We start from the raw sequence: 18,621 nt of genomic DNA on the forward strand, positions 1-18,621 counted from the left end.
TGGCCTTGAAATATGTCCCAATTCAGTATAATGGCATTTCAGATGTAATACTTCCTATTCGATCTAGCATCCTTCTACTCTGACTAATCTTAAACTGTTCAGCATTTGAGGTAATACCCCCAGAAGCTAGAATGTCACTTAAGGGAGAATAACATCTCTTTGCCAGGTAAATCCTATTGATGAACCAGTGAAACAACACGAAATTGCTTTGGGTGGCACCAAACAGAAGTCACACATGTCTTAATGCATGAATTGAGAAGAATCCATAACCTCAAGGTTGAAATTTTGCTATCAGCTAACAGGAATGTCAATTGAAATTTATGGATACTAGATGTCTTTTTCCTCTGAGAGAAGAGGATTGGACAGTCAATGGCATCAACTCCTAACAAGGTAGAAGCAACAAATGACTCTCAATAGTGAGAATTGGGAATCTACTAACCATGTTAGGCTTGTACATAGATTCACAAGCACCATACAAAGATTCAGAAGCAGTACCGGACACGACAAAGTCTTTGGCAAGTTCTCTGCACATAAGAAAACAACCAGGTGAGCACATGAATGCAAGAAAATATCTGTACTAAGGTGAAAAAAGCAGAATATGCGAAGTGCTACAAGGTATGAAGATCATTAAGTTGACCAAGTTCAAAGCATTAATCTGAGACTAGGTTATCATATTTTCGCAAAAAATGATAGTAACACAATTCTGAACTTTGGGAGATTCTAAAATCATGGAATCAGATATTTGACAACCTAGAGAGTAACACCTAGACTTGTTAATATTTATAATCAACTTCAAATTCACATTTTTGTAGTCTAACATATAGAAATTTCAAACTTCAAAACAAGAATTTATGAAGGGAATCAGAAATAAATGTGATTCTGTGAACTAAAGCCCCTCATCATTAGTTAGGAAAAAGAACAGAATCCTTTACCTCAAACTGCTGAGTATTGTTATTACCCTATACATAAAATTCTTGAATTTCTAGGAACTAACTGGCCTACACTTTTTATGTCAGTGTCCTTAAAAAGTAGATCATGCATCACTGTTAGTGTCCCTAAGAAAAAGTAGATCACTCATTGTTATAGGTGGGTGATATCCAAGTATTAACAATGCAGTGATTTGACTGAAGTACTAATTTTAAAAACATGAAAGAACAAAAAATACTACTTTGAAACTATTTACCGATTTAACTCACATTTAAAAAGTAATTACAACAAAAGAGGAGAAGAATAGAAGAATCACATACTTGGCACCAAGGCAGTCCATGGTACAGATGAAGGGCACATCATCATCTCCTAATCCAGCTATTACCGGTTGACAAAAATATGGACCAAATCTATATGAGGAAAATGCACCAGAAGTTGCAAGTCAGTAATAATACTTCTATTTTATAATTTGGAATAAAGCAAAGATGAAATACGTTAGGGAACAAATCAAATAAAACCTTGATGATATAGAAAATAAATCACATAACACTACAATTAATTTCTATTTACATTTTCCAGTAATAATTTACATTAGAAGTATAGTTCAGATGAAATTCATCTAACACAAGAAAGATTTGAATGCAGTCTATTGCAAGAAAAGTGAAGCGACTAAATTGCAGTCTAGTGGACCCCACCAGTCAGTAATAATATTTTTTCTATAATTTGAAATAAACCAAAGATGTAATAATTTAGGGGACAAATCAAATAAAACCTTGAGGACATACCAAAAAAAAATTAGCAGATTACTACAATTAATTTCTATTTATATCTTCCAGTAATAATTTATATTGGAAGTATAATTGCAGATCAATTCAATGTAGTGCAAAAAAGACTTGAATCCAGGACATTTGCATGAACAGCGAAGGGGCTAAATCGCAGTCTAATGCACCGCACCAGCAACAATAAAAAAAAGGTGCTTGCGTGTATTTCTTTTTCTTTTTTTTCCTTCCCTTTGACCAACTTCTTGTTTTGCCTTTGACCAACTTCTTGTTTATCTCCTACCACCTCCCAGAGAATTGCAATGCAATGAAAAGATGCAGCAAAAAATGATGAAATCAAGTCAGACCACATGCAGGAGTTTGGTCCCTCAAACAAATTCTATGCTCTAATAGCAATGTTGTAAAAAGCGGTGAATAGCGGCACTATAGCGCCGCTATTCGCGGAAGCAGTGGTGAACAGCGGATTACCATGCTCGCGGGGTGTCAAGGCGGGGAAAACAACTTTTCACTCGAAAAGCGGCTGATAGCACGTAAATAGCGTTGTTTAGCGCTTAAAAGCGCTTTTAACCGCTAAACAAAGTTATTTATTTTTGTTAATTTTTCTACCCGAACCCGACCCGAACCTAAAACCGATCCGAATGCATAATAACCTCTCTCTCTCCTCTAAATCCCGACCCAAGCCCTAGCCGCCTCTTCTTATCTCTTTCGCCTCTCTCTCTCATCTCCGCCTCCACCTCCAGTCTTTGAAGCCGCCTCCGTCTCCGTCTCCAGTCTTCAAAGCTGCCTCTGTCTCCGTCTCCGCCTCCTCCTGCAGCTATCTCTATTGGGTTTGGCCCGCAACAGAGAAAAATATAATTTACTAATTTTGCAAGCTCGTGCTCACTATCTACACACACCTGGGACTTAATTTGTTTTGCTATCTAAATACTTGCAACATAAATGAACTACACTTCCTTTTCCACTCAAGACCATCCAAAAGTTCACATTTCCTTTTGTTGTCCTCTTTTCCGTTTCAACATAAATAGAGGATTTTCTAACTTAATTAACTATCATGATGCCCTCCTGATTAAGATAATATATTATCAATCAATTTTAATTAATAACATGATACAAATGAATCTAGTCTAGCTAGCTCATTTGGAGGTTAGTACTATCGTCTGGAATGTACATAACTTGGAATATATTAGATAGGAGAAGAAAGATTAGGGTTAAAATATAGGATAACTGGACCGGGATTGAACTAAGCCTGGGGCAAGACAGCAGCTCCAAGATCTACCACTCCACTCAGGGACAATGGTAGATCAATGGAGTAACCAAGATCTTGAAAATTTTATCTATAGTAGTAACTTATAGCAGGTTATGACTTATGATTTTGAACTCGTTATCTATAGTAGTAACTTATAGCAGGTTATGACTTATGATTTTGAACTCGAACTCATAAATATTCATTTATAGTTTATATGCTTAATTATGATTTTGAACTCGAACTCATAAATATTCATTTATAGTTTATATGCTTAATGAAAATGCTTGTGAATCAAAATGCTATATATGCTTTCTGTTTCAATTATTCATTTTCTAAAATTTCATCTCTCAGTTACATATATATTTCATGCTTAGGCATTAAATATGCATTTGCAAAATATTTTATTTTTTATAATTTTTCTTATTATTTAGAATATTTAAATATATTCATATTTGACTGCTATGACTTATGCACTATTTGCCGCTATTTTGTCGCAATAACCCTAAAAAGCCTTAGTGGTAGCTCACCGTAACGTGACGCTATCCGCTATCAGTAACCTTCCTCAACAGTTGTGGCTTTACTACATAACACCATGAGAATTTTATTCTGAGCCTGAGCATGTTTCTTCAATTCATTAAAGTCAAGGTGTGTAAAAGCACAGTCACACAATGCTGCACATAAAAGGCCGACATATGTTCCTTCTGTTAAAAGATTTGAATGATCCAAGGGATGTCTGTTAGAATCAGGCCTTCCACTCGTCTATTGTTCATGTCAAACCAAAACTGCCTAACAAGTCAAATACGCGATCTCCGAATGGTCTTATTGTTAATAAAAGGTCCAAAATTTAAATCTAATTTTCATGATTTTTGAGCTGAAAAAAATCCACCATCAAATTGTATAACTTTATTAGGGCCTCAAATTATGAATCTATTTTGTCCCTCCCTCATCAACAATTACTGCTATACTGCAAAAGAGATATGACATTGAGTGGACTGTGTTCCAGAAGTGCTTGACTAAACTTCCCAAAGTTTAGCCCAAGGAAATAATGTTTTATAGCTGTAACTCATATCTAAATATATTCAATCACTTCATATTTTTAATTTTCAATAATTTCATTTACACATAATTCAACCAACAACGAGGCCTTTATCCCAAATTTTTGGTGTCACCTACATGTCCCTATTCTTCCATTTGGTTCTATTTTGGGTCATCTCCTCCATTAAGTTGATTATAATAATATGCTTAATTGCTTGTACCAAGTTCTTTTAGGCCTATCTCTAGACCTCTTTGCCCCATTAACAATATTCTTTTTCACTTTTCCTTACTGGTGCACTAAGAGACCTTTGTTGTACATGAACCAACCACCTCAACTGATTCTCATTTTATTCTCTTATGAGAGACCTCCAATCTTTTATGGATACATTCATTTCTTATCTTATCTTTTAGTACATACTCACAAGATCATTATAACATTCTCAATTCTATTACACTCTGTTTTTTTGCTCATGTTGTTTTTTAATTACTCACTATTATAATCCATAAAGCATTGTTGGTCATAAAACCGTCCTTTGAAATTTTCTCTTCAATCTCATATACATTCTACGATCATATAAGAGTCCAGAAGCACTCCTTGCTTTTACCCATCTTGACTTGATTTGATGAACATCATTCTTAATCACACCACCATGAGGAATGATTGATCCTATATAAGTAATTATTTTAGGTAATTTTGACCATCAATATGTATATGTACTATAGAATATAGACCCCTTTCTCTTCACATTTTACTAAAATTGCACTCCATATATTTTGTTTTTGCTCTACTAACTCTAGATCCTTTACATTCAAGAGCTCGTCTCCACCTTTCTACTTTGGAAAGTTCAAATATTTTTAAGAGTTAGCTTGATCTTTGTTTCCTACATCTTCGATCACTTCACTTATAGATGTACACGGATCAAGAACTAATGTAACTAATCTATGAATACAATATCACAAATCGGGAAACCACACGCGCATTAAGATATATTCATAAGCCCCTGACCATGAATATATATAGTGATAAATACTTGGGTATTTGTATAAATTTCAAAATAGAGCTATAATTCTGAACTAATTTCCTCTCTTATTGCTCTTGATCATCCCATTATTCCTTCTTCTCTGGAAGCTCCCACTTTCTCCAAATACATTCCTCCTCATACACAGTAACAACAATAAAGCCTTTATAAGAATCCTTGTCATATAATAATCATCATCATCGTAATTCGATTTCCTCCCTCCTCCTTTTCAACATATAAATCTTCTAAGTTTCTACTTATTACCATTCTCCTTGTATGTAAGAACTAATAGTAGTTCCCTGTTAAGAATAAACAATCTTTTCATTTTAATAAACCAAACTTTTCCACAAACTACTCGAGTATTGCTTACTCCAAAATCAAAAGTCTGAACTTCCAATATTATGGTTCACCAGAAACTCTAGAACTGGTCCTGTATGTATCAGTCTTACAGAGAAAATTTCGACGTACTAACCTAGGGCTGTAAAACATAGAGCTTCATATCGTGCCAGGAAGAAAACAATGCCATAATTTCTTTAAACAAGCAGAAATTCATATGACTAACAAGATTTCTTAATATAATCTCTTAAAACTAGAATTTTATCGAAATGATAGTGCAAACTACTTAGAGACAAGACCAAAGTTCGAACCTCTTCTCATAAAGGATAGCCGAAACAAGACTGGCAAACGTCTCTGGCTTCATATTCCTCTCCTCTCTCAGCTGATACAACTTGTGCCGAAACACCAGCCGCTGGTACCTTCACCCCCTCATCAAAACCCCAACCAACTCAGACAAAGTAAAGCACCAAAGTATTTCAAAAAAAATGCGGCATTTTTTCCAGTTTCTTACAGCGTTTGGGCGTCGGTCCCGAGGCCAGAGAGGCCGATGAAGAGCTTATCGTGGATCTTGAAGATCCTTTGGAAATCAGTGGCGATCGTCTGGAGATTGACTCCGAGGCGGCGGTCGCTGGCGATCGCGAAGCAGTTTTTCCCCACCATCGCCACTAGGGCACTTCCGTTGTATTCAAAGATCTGCACGAAATCAAAGGAGTTCGAGAGGTTTGAAGTGAGATTTGTAAAACTAGGGTTAGGGTTTCTGGGAGATGCTTACCGACATGGCGACCGGAGAGAGAGGACGAGGTTGAAGACGCAGGAAAATGGAGAATGAGAAAGAGGGGAGGGAACGAGGGTCGTGGCTTGGGGAATACTTCGACTCGAAGGGGACGATGTAAAGAGGACTAAAGGGTCGGATCCAATCATCCAAACAACTTCCAAACCCGCTTTGGATTGATTGGAGCCCATGGGCTACGGAGAATTCTAATAAAGTCACTGACTTGTGCTATTGAATTCACGGTCGCAAAGGATTTGAATCATCCTCATGTTATTTATGGGATGATCTAGTTGTATTCACTACCTTGCAAATTGAAACAGTTCTATTAAAATATGTTGCTCACTTGCTCTAGTACATGTGTTTCAGTGTTTGGGTCCCGGGCAAAATGGGAAGAAAATTGGACGCGTCTACTCTTTTATACTCATATGAGGATCCAAAGAATCAATATTCATGCTATAGTAAATATTAGCATGACCAGTAAACCAAATCTGTCATCTACGCTTGAAGTCCTGTTAGTGTACAGTAAAATACTATAGCATAACATAAAATATTTTTACTACAGTGTTAACGTTTGGATTCTTCTCTAAATATAGATATAATTTTCTAAATCAAATGTATTAAAGCCTGGATTCTTTTTTTAAGTATAAAGGAGTAAATATGAATTCTACATCAAATGTATTAAAACTTACATCCTTCTTTAAGTATAGAAGAGTAGATATAATTTCTAATTTTAAGCATATAATAATCAAATCAAATACATTAAAACTTAAAGGGAAACAAGGTCAAAATGCAGTGCTTAAAAAAACAACGGGCCGTGCTTTGCACGGGGTGCACACTAGTGTTTACGAATAGGAGTCCTGTCGGAACTCCGCATCATGGTGAGTGTGTTTTTAAGTGTGAAATAGGAACACTGAAAAGTCTAAATTGTCCTCGTATTTGTTGAGATGCGTCGTTCAGAACACTTGACACGGCATGGGCATTCTAATAACCAGTAAGCACTTACCAGACATTATTTGTACCACTTTTGTCAAAACTGTTTTGTCATGTTTATTGAATACATATACTTGAAAATGATCCATAAATAATTTTATAGCATAGTACAAAATTTTAGTTTGATTTTTCATAAAAATAGATGTGTACTCCTCTGAAAACAATCACTCCTTTTTTAATTTAAATAACTGGGCATATTAATCCTCCCAACACTCGGTGTGTTGAAAAGTACTTCTAATGCTTTAGTTTCTGATGATATGCATAAAGGCTTATGCCTGACCAATTCTCTGAAAAGTGTACAGAGAACCAAAATACATGAGTATACAACAAATAAAAATACTGCTGTCATTCCAAATAATCAAGCTTCGAACATTTCTCGCATACTTTATTTGAGCAAATACCTGGTGCTATATCTCAATTTAACAGTATAAAACAGCTCAAAGGAAGAAAAAAAAGCATGATCTGAGCACACAAAAGCACCTCCTGATGCATGAAATAAGACAAAGAGGAAAGATTGCAGTCTTCAAGATTTTTATCTTAATGTAGATTTACGAGGGATGATCTCTGGTAACATTGACATATTCAAGTCCATACATGTCCTAATGTTACAGTCAGTATATTGCGCAAGAATGACAACTATTTCATCCAACATAGAAATCAAGATGATTCATCGCCAAGTGAAGGCAAACACTGGTTACGGTCCAGCTTAGTCCTCTTCTGCTAAATATTGGGAGGCATAACAACACTGGTATAACTCCAATAAGTAATATACGCTAGATAAGCTTCTTTACTGAATTCATCCCTGCGGATAATGGAAAACATTTGAATCTCACAATGGAGAAATGCTGATCTAAATATGGCAACGTGATCCCTTATCATCCTAATGTTTCGCTTTAGGGTCGCAAGTCATAACATAGCACATCAAGCTTTGCGAACAATGACGTGCCTTTCTCGCTTGTACTCCACTTCATCTCTCTGATGCATAATAAGTAGAGCTCTCCTTATCTGAAACATACATGTCAAAAGATTATTACAATCTAATTCAAAGAGAAGCAAAAATTAACTTAAAAGTGTAATTCAAAAAATCCTCACAATAGACTCATTTATTCCCATTCTGCTAAGGTCATCAATTAGACGACGTTCTGATATGTGACTACCGATGCCCATTCTTCTTTTTATGTGTGTTTCAGCTTGCTGACCAAAGGAGGGGAAAAAAACAAAAAGTCGATGAGACATTAAATTGACTGCAAAAGGAAAAAAAATCTGGCGTTAAGAGGACAAGAATCAGGCACAACCTTAATCTCATTTGCAATCTCAGGAGTCAAGTTCAGATGCTCATTGATTCCAGATCGAGCAGCATCCAATGTGGAAACATTGAACAATCTGAATGCCTCTTCAACATGTTCTTGAGTAGCAACAAGAGTCCTGAAACCCAATGCTTATCAATGGACATTTTAAATGATATTTTCTCTGATAGGTAACGTTTACAACATTAAATTCCAAAATTTTGTTCCTACAATCTATAATAAAATGGCAGATAATTTCAGTTGGGACCACAAACTTGGATATAAAAGTTCTAATACAAGTAACTTACAGCCTCATCTTTGCAAGAGACTCACTCAGCCTTATTATAGCTTCGAGCTGCCTCACCGTAATAGGAACTGCAGCAGATCTTCCAGTTTCGTGAGCCTGCTGCCTCATTCTCTACAAGACAAAAGAGGCAAACATACAGAACTGACTAGAATAAAAAATTCAAATCTTCAAGACTCAATTTGTACGTGTATTTTGAACTTGATATTAAGAATTAAAAGTACCTGTCTGATCTCCACATATTTATTCTGCAGCATTTCAGCAGCCTTTTCAGATAGCCTTGGGTGACAGCTACCCCGGCAGTATTTGATGTATCTGAAAACAAAAAGCTAGGAATTACATCCATGTTCCCACTAATTCAAGCCAGGGTGATTCAAGATCTAGAACTCTCTCATTTACCTTTTGAGCCAGTTTTCACTTTCCATACCATCTGAGTTTTTGGAAGCTGCAGCTCCACTGGCATGGACTTTTATAATATGGCTAGCAATTCTCTGCATGCAAAAGTGAGTGTTCATCTTCTGTGACGGCAAAGGAAAAAATCAGAAGAAATCGTTGGTTTATACCTTATCCTGATCGTACAATCGCATATCTTTCACAATGAAGATTAAATCAAATCTAGAAAGAATTGTAGTTTGCAAATCGATGTTATCCTGGGCAGTCTGGAAAAGGAAAGGTTTTTCTTAGCAATTCTTAACTAACATGCTCATGATAAACATGAGACCACACAAAATCACACCACAACTTTTGCTCTCAAACCTTGAGATCATCGTAGCGGCCAGATGGAGGATTAGCTGCTGCAAGCACAGACGTCCTTGAGTTGAGTACTGTAGTTATTCCTGCTTTCGCAATTGAAATAGTTTGCTGCTCCATAGCTTCATGGATGGCAACTCTACAGAAAAGTTGCTGATTACTATGTGTCAAATGGAGAAGGGTTCCAAGAAAACCAGAACAATTTACTATTCTTTACCTGTCTTCAGGTCTCATTTTATCAAATTCATCAATACAGACTACACCTCCATCAGCCAAAACCATGGCCCCACCTTCCAGATAAAATTCACGCTGAAATAAATGTGACCAATCTGACATTAATTTCATGATATACCCTTATAAAGTCTCAGATTTGACCCATAATAATAGACCTGTGGGCATAGTTTAAAGCTGAAAACGAAATAATATCACTAAATGAGATCAATCAAGTCCAGAAACTCACTGAACTGTTGTCACGAATCACAGAAGCAGTGAGACCAGCAGCAGATGAACCTTTGCCGGAAGTATAAACTGCAATAGGAGCTGTCATCTCCACAAACTTGAGGAACTTCAAAATTAAACAAGAAATACTTTATCAGACAATAACTTAACTAACATTTACAAATAAGGGTTTGGCTACATCTGCTGAACAAAGTTCAAAGTATCACTAGTCTGAATAAAGGGTTACATAAACAAGAACCTAAGATAGTTGTTAGGGTACACACCAACAATAACGTCTTAATACACAGAATAAAGGCACAATATTAAACACAGTACTTACAGATATACGTGGTTCACTCCTTCGGAGCTACTCCACGGTGCAACGACGACGTCAAATTCTTTTATATCCCAAAAGAATAGATCAAAGAAAACACCCTCTCTTGATCAGATACACTCCAAGAACTCTCACAAACTCTCTCTGTGTTTTCTCTCTTACTCTTCTATAAGAAGAGTTATTTCTGGGATGATATTTCCTTAAGAGTTTAGGGCCATATTTATAGTGTTTGAGAAAACACTATGCACAAATATAATATTATCAATGGGACCCACCACTAATAATATTTGTGGGACCCGTTAGGACCCGTCACCTTTTTCATTCTTCAAAGAAAACGGCACCGAAATCTCATTTTTCTTTGTGGGGCCCACCTTTGTGGGTCCCCACATTTTGTTTTGTTATACTCCTTTCGTTGGCTAACAATCTCTCACTTGAAGATTTGATTGAGTATCAATCATATCTTCACACCCTTACTCCTTTCGTTGGCTAACAATCTCTCACTTGAAGATTTGATTGAGTATCAATCATATCTTCACACCCTTCTTGGTTGCATCATCCGGATGTCTTGATTTGATTGAGTATCAATCATATCTTCACACCCTTCTTGGTTGCATCATCCGGATGTCTTGTATCTTTGACGTCTTGCACGACCCTTAACATTCTCAACGGAGGCCATATGAGGCTGCACACAGCCTCATCTTCTCGAACAAAACTAGCTTGGTCAACATATCAGCTGGATTGTACCTCGTATCAATTTTCACAAGATTGAACTTGTTCCTGCTTTGTCATCTCCGTATGGCATGATGCTTCACGTCAACATGCTTGGTCCGAGCATGAAATGCGTCGTTCTCTGACAAGTAAATGACACTCTGACTGTCGTAGTGGATGAAATATTTCTCAAAGCTTACTCCAAGCTCGAGAAGAAAAGCCTTCAATCATAACAACTTCTTTGCTGCTTCTGCTACAGACACGTACTCGGCTTCGGTTGTCGACAAAGTAACATTATCCTGTAACTTGGATCTCCAACTTATCGCTCCACCACCTAAGATGAAGATGTAGTCGATCGTGCTCCTTCTTGAGTCTATGTCCCTTGCGTAGTCTGCATCACAAAAGCCCTCTAGCTGTAAATCTGCCCCGCCATACTCAAGACAACGGTCGAACGAGCTTCTCAAGTAGCGTAGAAGCCACTTGACCGCACCCCAGTGTTGTTTCCCTGGATTGCTCATGAAACAGCTCACAACTCCCACTCCTTGTGCAATATCTGGCCTCATGCACACCATCGCATACATCAAACTCCCGACGACAGATGCATATGGTATATTTGCCATGAACTCATGCTCTTCAGCAGTCTCTGATGCTTGGGTTTTCGATAGCTTGAAATGGCTTGTAAACGGCGAGCCCATTGGTTTAGCTTTCTCTATGCCAAACTTTTTAAAAATCTTCTCAATGTAGGCCTTCTGAGACAACCTCAGCCTCTGTGCTGATCTGTCTCTGATGATCCTCATCCCCAGAATCTGATTTGCTGAACCCAAATCCTTCATCTTGAAGCACTCGGAGAGACGCCCCTTGAGTTCTTCAATGCGGGATAAGTCGGGTCATGCAATCAACATGTCAACATAAATCAAAAGTATCACATAAGATTCGTCATATCTCTTGATGAAGCAGCAATGGTTTGTATCGCATTTGAGAAAATCGTTCTCTATAAAATTCTCGAACTTCATGTACCACTGTCGTGGAGCTTACTTCAAGCCATACAAGCTCTTGCGCAGACGACACACGAGACCCTCCCTGCCTCGTTCCTCGAAACCCACTGGTTGATGCATATAGATCTCTTCATCCAAATCTCCATGAAGGAATGTCGTCTTCGCATCCATCTGCTCTAGATGGAGATCTCGAACTGCCACAATGCTCAGTACAGTCCGGATCGTGGTCAACTTGACGACGGGAGCGAAAACATCAGAATAGTCTATCCCTGTTTTCTGCTCATAACCATTCACTACAAGCCTCGCCTTATAGCGTCTCCGTCCATCAGCTTCATCCTTGACCCGATAAATCCACCGATTGTGAAGAGCTTTTCTCTCTCTTTAAAGCTTTACGAGTTCCCAAGTCTCATTCTTCATCAAGGACTTCATTTCTTCCTCCATGACAGACTCCCACTCGCCCCGAGTTTTGCCGGTCTGCTATATCTCCTCATAGCTCTCTGGCTCACCACAGTCAGTCAGGAGAAGATAATTCATGGTAGAAAGGTACCTCTCTAGCACCCTCGAATTTCTTGGAGCTTTACGAATTACGATCAGCAGCTCTGCTAGATCCTGCTGCTGTGTATCCCGCACGTTCTCTTGGTCTCCGTCTTCTATGTTGATTGGTATCTCACCGCCGTTCTCACTGTCAACAATATCTGGGAAAAAAGGGAGAGATAGATGACTCACACTCATCTCTTTGATCTTGTACACCGCATTCTCATGAAACACGACGTCACGACTGTGCACCACGTTACGCATCGTGATCCCAGAAACGATACCCATACTCATCTCTTCCATAGCCGATGAAAGAAAGCTTCTTTGACTTTGGATCAAGTTTTGACCGATTTGCAAGATTGGTCATGACATAGGCGTCACAACCAAATACTCATGCATGAGATTGACTGCACCGTCAGCCCGATCATCCCTTGCTGATGCTGAAACAGAAACTCTGTAGTCCCGTGTAAAGTGACCATTCTTTCCGCATCTGAAGCACTTCCCTTCACCGTAACCATTCGGGTTCGGCCCTTTAGACTTCCCTCTAGATTTCGATTGGTCTCATCATCCCCTACCATTCTTCTGTGCACGCCCTCGTGCCTCAACATGCAGAGCACTCCCACTGCTAGAGGCCTCAGCTCCTAAGACTTTGCGACGAGATTCTTCATCCAGAATTGTCCCAATCACTGTGTCGAGCTTCATCTTGTCATTGCCATTAGCGTTGCTCACCGCCATTACCATATTCTCCCATGAATCTGATAGACAAAAAAGTAGCAGAAAAGCTTGGATCTCATTTGTCGAACTTGAGACCTACTGCAACAAGCTGTTGCACCACAGCCTAAAATTCATTCAAGAAGTCCGCCACGCCAGCTCCTTATTGCATCTTTAGATTGAATAGCTTCTTCATCAGGTACACCTTATTTGAAGCAGACGGCTTCTCATACAACGCCTCCAATGCATCCATCAACTTCTTGGTGGTGGTCGCATGCGAGACGTTGCAAGTCACATGCTGATGAAGGTTGAGTCTGATGATGACAAGTGCTTTACGGTCGAGCACCTTCCAATTATCAACGTCCATCTTCTCAGGTTTTCCCGCCTCTCCTTGGAGGGGTAGGAAAAGATCCTTCTGATACAAATAATCTTCTATTTACATCATCCAATACCTAAAATTTTGGCCGTCGAACTTCTCAATTCGAAGACTGTTGTCTTCAACTGTAGATCTCATTGCGAAAGATTACGTCTTTCACGAAGCGTATTTATGAATAGTACCGTATTCGTGAATAGTATTGTGCGCGTGAATAGTGTCGTACACGTAAATAGTGCTCAATGCCTTAAAAGAGTAAATAATAATCTAACTTATTTTTTAATGTGAAGGATCCACTTTTAGTGACAGCCACACAAAGCATACGATAAGCAGATATATATACTCTAAATCAGGCTCTGATACCAGTTGTTAGGGTACACACCAATAATAACGTCTCGAACAGAGACGTAATACACAGAATAAAGGCATAATATTAAACACAATACTCACAGATATACGTGGCTCACTCCTTCGGAGCTACTCCATGATGCAACGACGACGCTAAATTCTTTTATATCCCAAAAGAATAGATCAAAAAGAACACTCTCTTGATCAGATACATTCCAAGAACTCTCACAAACTCTCTCTGTGTTTTCTCTTACTCTTCTATAAGAGGAATTATTTCTGGAATGAGATTTCCTTAAGAGTTTAGGGTTCTATTTATAGTGTTTGAGAAAACACTATGTACAAATATAATATTATCAGTGAGACCCGACACTAATAATAAAATATTTGTGGGACCCAGTGGGACCCGCCATCTTTTTCATTCTTCAAAGAAAACGGTACCAAAATCTCATTTTTCTTTGTGAGGCCCACTTTTGTGGGCCCCCACATTTTGTTTTGTTATGCTCCTTTCGTTGGCCAACAATAGTCAAATCTACTACAAGAAGTAGCATTATCGTCAAGAACTGAACTACAAGCCGTAATAACATAAGACAAGAACCGCAGATAATTGGAGTTAGATGGACATTGGACCTTTTTATAAAGACAAACGACTAATTTTTGTTTGATTGATATGGAAATGCATTAGGCCCAGTATCAATTTTCACTAAATCCACAAACTTATTTCTGAAACTAGTTGAAAATTTTCACTATATGCTCATTAAGAACAATTTCGACATGATGCCAATTGCCATACCTCTATTTGGACTTTCCATAAGATACATCACTCTTCTCCCTATGCATATCATATGTAGCTAGCAGTTTCCCAATAAATAAGACTCAATAACAATTAGAAATTACTGACCAACCTGTGATTTTGCCGTGGAAGGATCACCCAACAGCAAGACATGGATATCCCCTCTCAGTCTCACACCATCTGGTAAACTCTGTAAATGTGAAAGGGAACAAGTCACTATTATGAGCACTAATTTGGGCTCCAGTGTGAAATTTTGCACCAGTCAGCTGCATGCGTACCTTCTTTGACCCCCCAAATAACAGACAGGCTAAAGCTTTCTTGACATCAGCGTGACCATATATTGATGGTGCCATCATAGAACATATTTTATCATAAGCATCAGGTCTTTGAGCAAATTCTTTAAATTCCAACTCCTGCATAGGACACAAAAGATCAGTAATCTAACAGAATGATACAATATTATCCGTAGCATAATTTCTCCACAGAATGCAAGAACTGACCTCATCTAGTGTGAAGGTGGAAGGTCCACTGGAGTTTGTTTCGCGACCTTGCTCCATCCCTACAACTCTAATGTAAGGTTGTTTAACTCCAACTGCTCCTTTCTGGCTGCAAACAACCAGGATAAAAACTCAACTCCCAAGACAAACAGAATCACAACACAATAAAGGTATTTACTGTTAGTCTAAAGTGAAGACTCAAAGTTGAAGCCGAAGCTGGAATCAAAACGAGGGAGAAAAATCGAGAAAAACATGAGGTTGCTTGCACGGTCGACCGTGACAGTCGACCGCGAACGTGCACAAAAGCTGAGGGAGAAAAATCGAGAAAAACAGGAGGAGGCCTGCACGGTCAACCGTGACAGTCGACCGCGAACGTGCACAAAAGCTGACAAGAAGCTGGAGCTGAAAGCGGTCGACCGCGCCAACCCTGTAGGGATTTTTGGTCTCGGGAATCAGTTCAGTCGACCGTGGCGGTCGACCGCGTCAATACTGTAATGTTTTCTGCTCTCGAGAAAGTGGTTCGGTCGACCGTCGCGGTCGACCGCGATACCTGCGCGGTCGACAGCCACAGTCGACCGCGATGCAGTCAAACAGTTTCCTAAACTGTTTTGGATTCTGTTTCTTTCAGGACTATATATATACCTAAACGTTTTTAGGGCTTGAATACACACGAAAAAAGAGAGTTTTTGACAGCAGAAAAAGAGAGAATCTTAGAGAGATAAAACCCCAGTTTAAGAGCTTGTATTTCTTCTTTAATTAATCAAAAGAATTGTGTGGTGTGGCTCCCGAGGACGTAGGCACGTTGCCGAACCTCGTTAAATCTGTGTGTTCGTCTCCTTTATTATTTCTGCAAGTTTTTTTATTTTTATTTGAGGTGAATTTTCCTACTTTCCTACTTTCAACACAAGGTCCGGAAGGGCAAGGGTTCGATTTAAATTTTTTCGAATCCCCAACATTTACTGGGAAAAAAACAACGAAGATCTTATGAATCATGATTTTTACCATGTGCATAGAATGGAAGTTTAAGCTTTTAAACAGAGAATGTGTTGATTGGTATGTGGGAAACAAGTCTCATGCTAAAGTAATTTATTGTCACCACAAAATAATTCATTTCAACTAGAACCGAACAATTAAGACTAAAGAGAAATCCATAAACAAGGATATTCTTACGATGCAGAAGCTTGGAAAACACTATAAATCCCCATAACTGTCAATCTCGTGCCTGGAACAATAGTTTGAACCAAGTGTCGATCTACCGAGAGAAGAATATTCCTAGGTAACTCCCCAGTTGGAACATCCTGTAAACCAAATACACTATCTCAATTCTCTTATCAAAATAAATAAATAAACAAGTTCAGCATATGATTAAAAAATACCTCTGGATTTTCCTGCAATTTGAGTGTCTGGAGATCAACATACTTGCTCTTATCAGGAGCCACAATCCAAGGATCTAAAGGGCAAGACTCTTCACCAGCCTATAGAAACAAAACCAACATGGAAAAATTAAGAAACCCTATAACACTGGATAAGAAAACTTGGGAGAGAGAAATTCCAACAAATAAAACCTGAGGAACATGGTCACAAGATCTCGGAACAATTGCACCTCCAAGCCCAGGCCTGCAAGCTACCGTCTTGATGCTCTTACAATTCTTGCACATCAAAGTCACATAAGTTGCCTTTGCCTTGACTCTAGAAGCAGCAATAGTAATCCCAGCAATCTTTACAAGCTTTGACATATACTCTGCCTAAAAACCTCAAATTTCTAATCTCCATCAAGTAATGCAAAAAAAGACAACGAATTGAGAATTACAGAGATCTAGAGTACCAACCCCAATAGATCGCATAGAAACTGAATTCTCTTTAGAGGATAAAAAAATTTGCACATCTCCCGTGTCGGGTTCCTCCATTTCACCCGTCTCGTTGGCCACCTTCGATCTGAGACTTGCAAGAACCTCGGCTGCTGCAGTTTCAAACTATAAATGCAAAAAATGAGACGCAGGTTCTAAAAACCCTAAAGTTGTGAAAATTTGGGGGAAATGGTGCCTGATCAAACAATAGGTATCAAACAACCAGGAAATGAGGTAACGAAACGTCCATATCGGAAAAAGGAATTGCCTTTTGAAACCCTAAGATACAAAAACCCTAGATCCTTACCATGGGCAAGTAATCAGCAGGGAGCTTTCGGAGCTTATCAGAGAGATCGGCATCAAAGGCATCGAGATCTTCCATGGCTACAGTGAGATGCTCAGGATTGTGAACGAGACTCTCGCTACAAAAAATAAAAAGAAGAAATCGAAGCCATAGGAATTAGGGCAGAGAAAAAAGAGGAGGGGGAAGGAGGACGGAGGGTAAGGTTACCGACCGGTAAGGGAAATCTCCCTTGTGGCCGGAGAAGCTGCGGATGAACTCCTTGAACTTGCGGCTACCGGTGTCGGGATCTCCGCCGCCGCGGGGGAACTGGGCCTGATCGCTGTAGAACACCGCTCCCTCATCCCATCCTGACATTCTGAGCTTTTCTCTCTCTCTCTCTCTCTCTCTCTCTCTAGCTTCGTCTCCGTGGATCTCTGATGACGATCGATCGATGATGAAGAAAGATGAGACTTTTTGTTTTTGCCTCCTTAAGACGCGTTTTGGCGGGAAGGAAGATAGTTTTAGCGGGAAAACAGTGAGAGGGTCCGCCGTTGTGAACAGGCCCAATGCCAGAGGTTACGTCCGTTGTGAACAGGCCCAATTCCAGAACTTACGGTAGGCCCATGGGCATCAGTTCCACATCTCTCGCTTTTTTTATCCCTTTTGGAATAGCAGAAAATAAGAAGAAAACAAATTCAGAAAAAATACTTTCATAGCAAACATAAAGTATTGCGATTTGTGAATGAGAATATTCTGTTCCATAATACAGTAGACAAAAGAGAGGAAAGAAGCACGGGATGACCTGTAGTTAGTTGGACAGGTGGCAAATAATAATTGGTCGGAGTTGTAAATGACCTGAGAGTTTGATGGTAAGGGACTGTTTGGTTCATTTCTTAGAAACCCAAGTTTGAGAGATTACTCATGGGAAATAGGTTGTGTGACACATTTTCATATTTTCAAACGCATTTCATGACTTTTTGGGAGGAAATGAGTTTCCTTAGATTTAGGACCTATAACACTATTATCTTACTAGTGGGTAGGTCCTACATGTATATCATTTCTTTTTTTTTTCCTCTCAACCAAACAAAAGAAAAGAAAATCAAACACCTTCACATGGGTGTGTTGGATGTTTTGATATCCTTTTCTTAGTTTCTCAGCCAACCAAACAGCCCCAAACAAGAACCTTTTTTTATCGTACGGCTCAAACACAGCCGGAATCATATCAAAAGTCAAGCAGATCAACCATTTCAGAATCATATCAGATGATGGCCGAGCAGATCTGAATCATTTCAGAACTCTTTGTATGAGTGGGGAGTTCT

General features: G+C 38.8%; 2 protein-coding genes across 2 annotated transcripts in view; both read right to left on the minus strand.

The window, feature by feature from the left end:
• LOC109822143 (proteasome subunit beta type-3) overlaps window positions 1-6,245 on the minus strand; it is a 7,648-nt gene extending 1,403 nt beyond the window's left edge. Inside the window, exons 1-5 of the mRNA XM_020388305.1 lie at window positions 6,115-6,245; window positions 5,854-6,035; window positions 5,654-5,761; window positions 1,248-1,337; window positions 440-524 (exon numbers count right to left, since the gene is read on the minus strand). Of these exons, the coding sequence (XP_020243894.1) occupies window positions 440-524; window positions 1,248-1,337; window positions 5,654-5,761; window positions 5,854-6,035; window positions 6,115-6,120 (471 nt within the window). The 5' untranslated portion in view covers window positions 6,121-6,245. The remainder of the gene's footprint in view (window positions 1-439; window positions 525-1,247; window positions 1,338-5,653; window positions 5,762-5,853; window positions 6,036-6,114) is intronic.
• Window positions 7,568-17,755, minus strand: LOC109851604 (DNA replication licensing factor MCM5). The gene is made up of 19 exons (XM_020421837.1): window positions 17,535-17,755; window positions 17,327-17,441; window positions 17,002-17,145; window positions 16,738-16,917; window positions 16,549-16,647; window positions 16,343-16,470; window positions 15,176-15,281; window positions 14,954-15,088; window positions 14,788-14,865; window positions 9,905-10,009; window positions 9,662-9,753; window positions 9,451-9,583; window positions 9,258-9,353; window positions 9,094-9,185; window positions 8,919-9,009; window positions 8,699-8,808; window positions 8,400-8,529; window positions 8,197-8,298; window positions 7,568-8,109 (listed from the first exon to the last, which is right to left on the minus strand). The coding sequence occupies exons 1-19, from the start codon at window positions 17,675-17,677 to the stop codon at window positions 8,026-8,028; spliced, it is 2,163 nt and encodes a 720-aa protein (XP_020277426.1). The 5' UTR covers window positions 17,678-17,755; the 3' UTR covers window positions 7,568-8,025.

Source organism: Asparagus officinalis, chromosome 8, assembly GCF_001876935.1.
Source record: "Asparagus officinalis chromosome 8, Aspof.V1, whole genome shotgun sequence".
NCBI classification, from domain to species: domain Eukaryota; kingdom Viridiplantae; phylum Streptophyta; class Magnoliopsida; order Asparagales; family Asparagaceae; genus Asparagus; species Asparagus officinalis.

Coding starts and splice junctions, on each gene's coding strand:
- LOC109851604 (XM_020421837.1), bottom strand. CDS start 17,677: ATGTCAGGATGGGATGAGGGAGCGGTGTTCTACAGCGATCAGGCCCAG. Junction 17,146..17,326: donor CTGCTGATTACTTGCCCATG/GTAAGGATCTAG, acceptor TTGCATTTATAG/TTTGAAACTGCAGCAGCCGA. Junction 8,299..8,399: donor AGATTGCAAATGAGATTAAG/GTTGTGCCTGAT, acceptor TCCTTTGGTCAG/CAAGCTGAAACACACATAAA.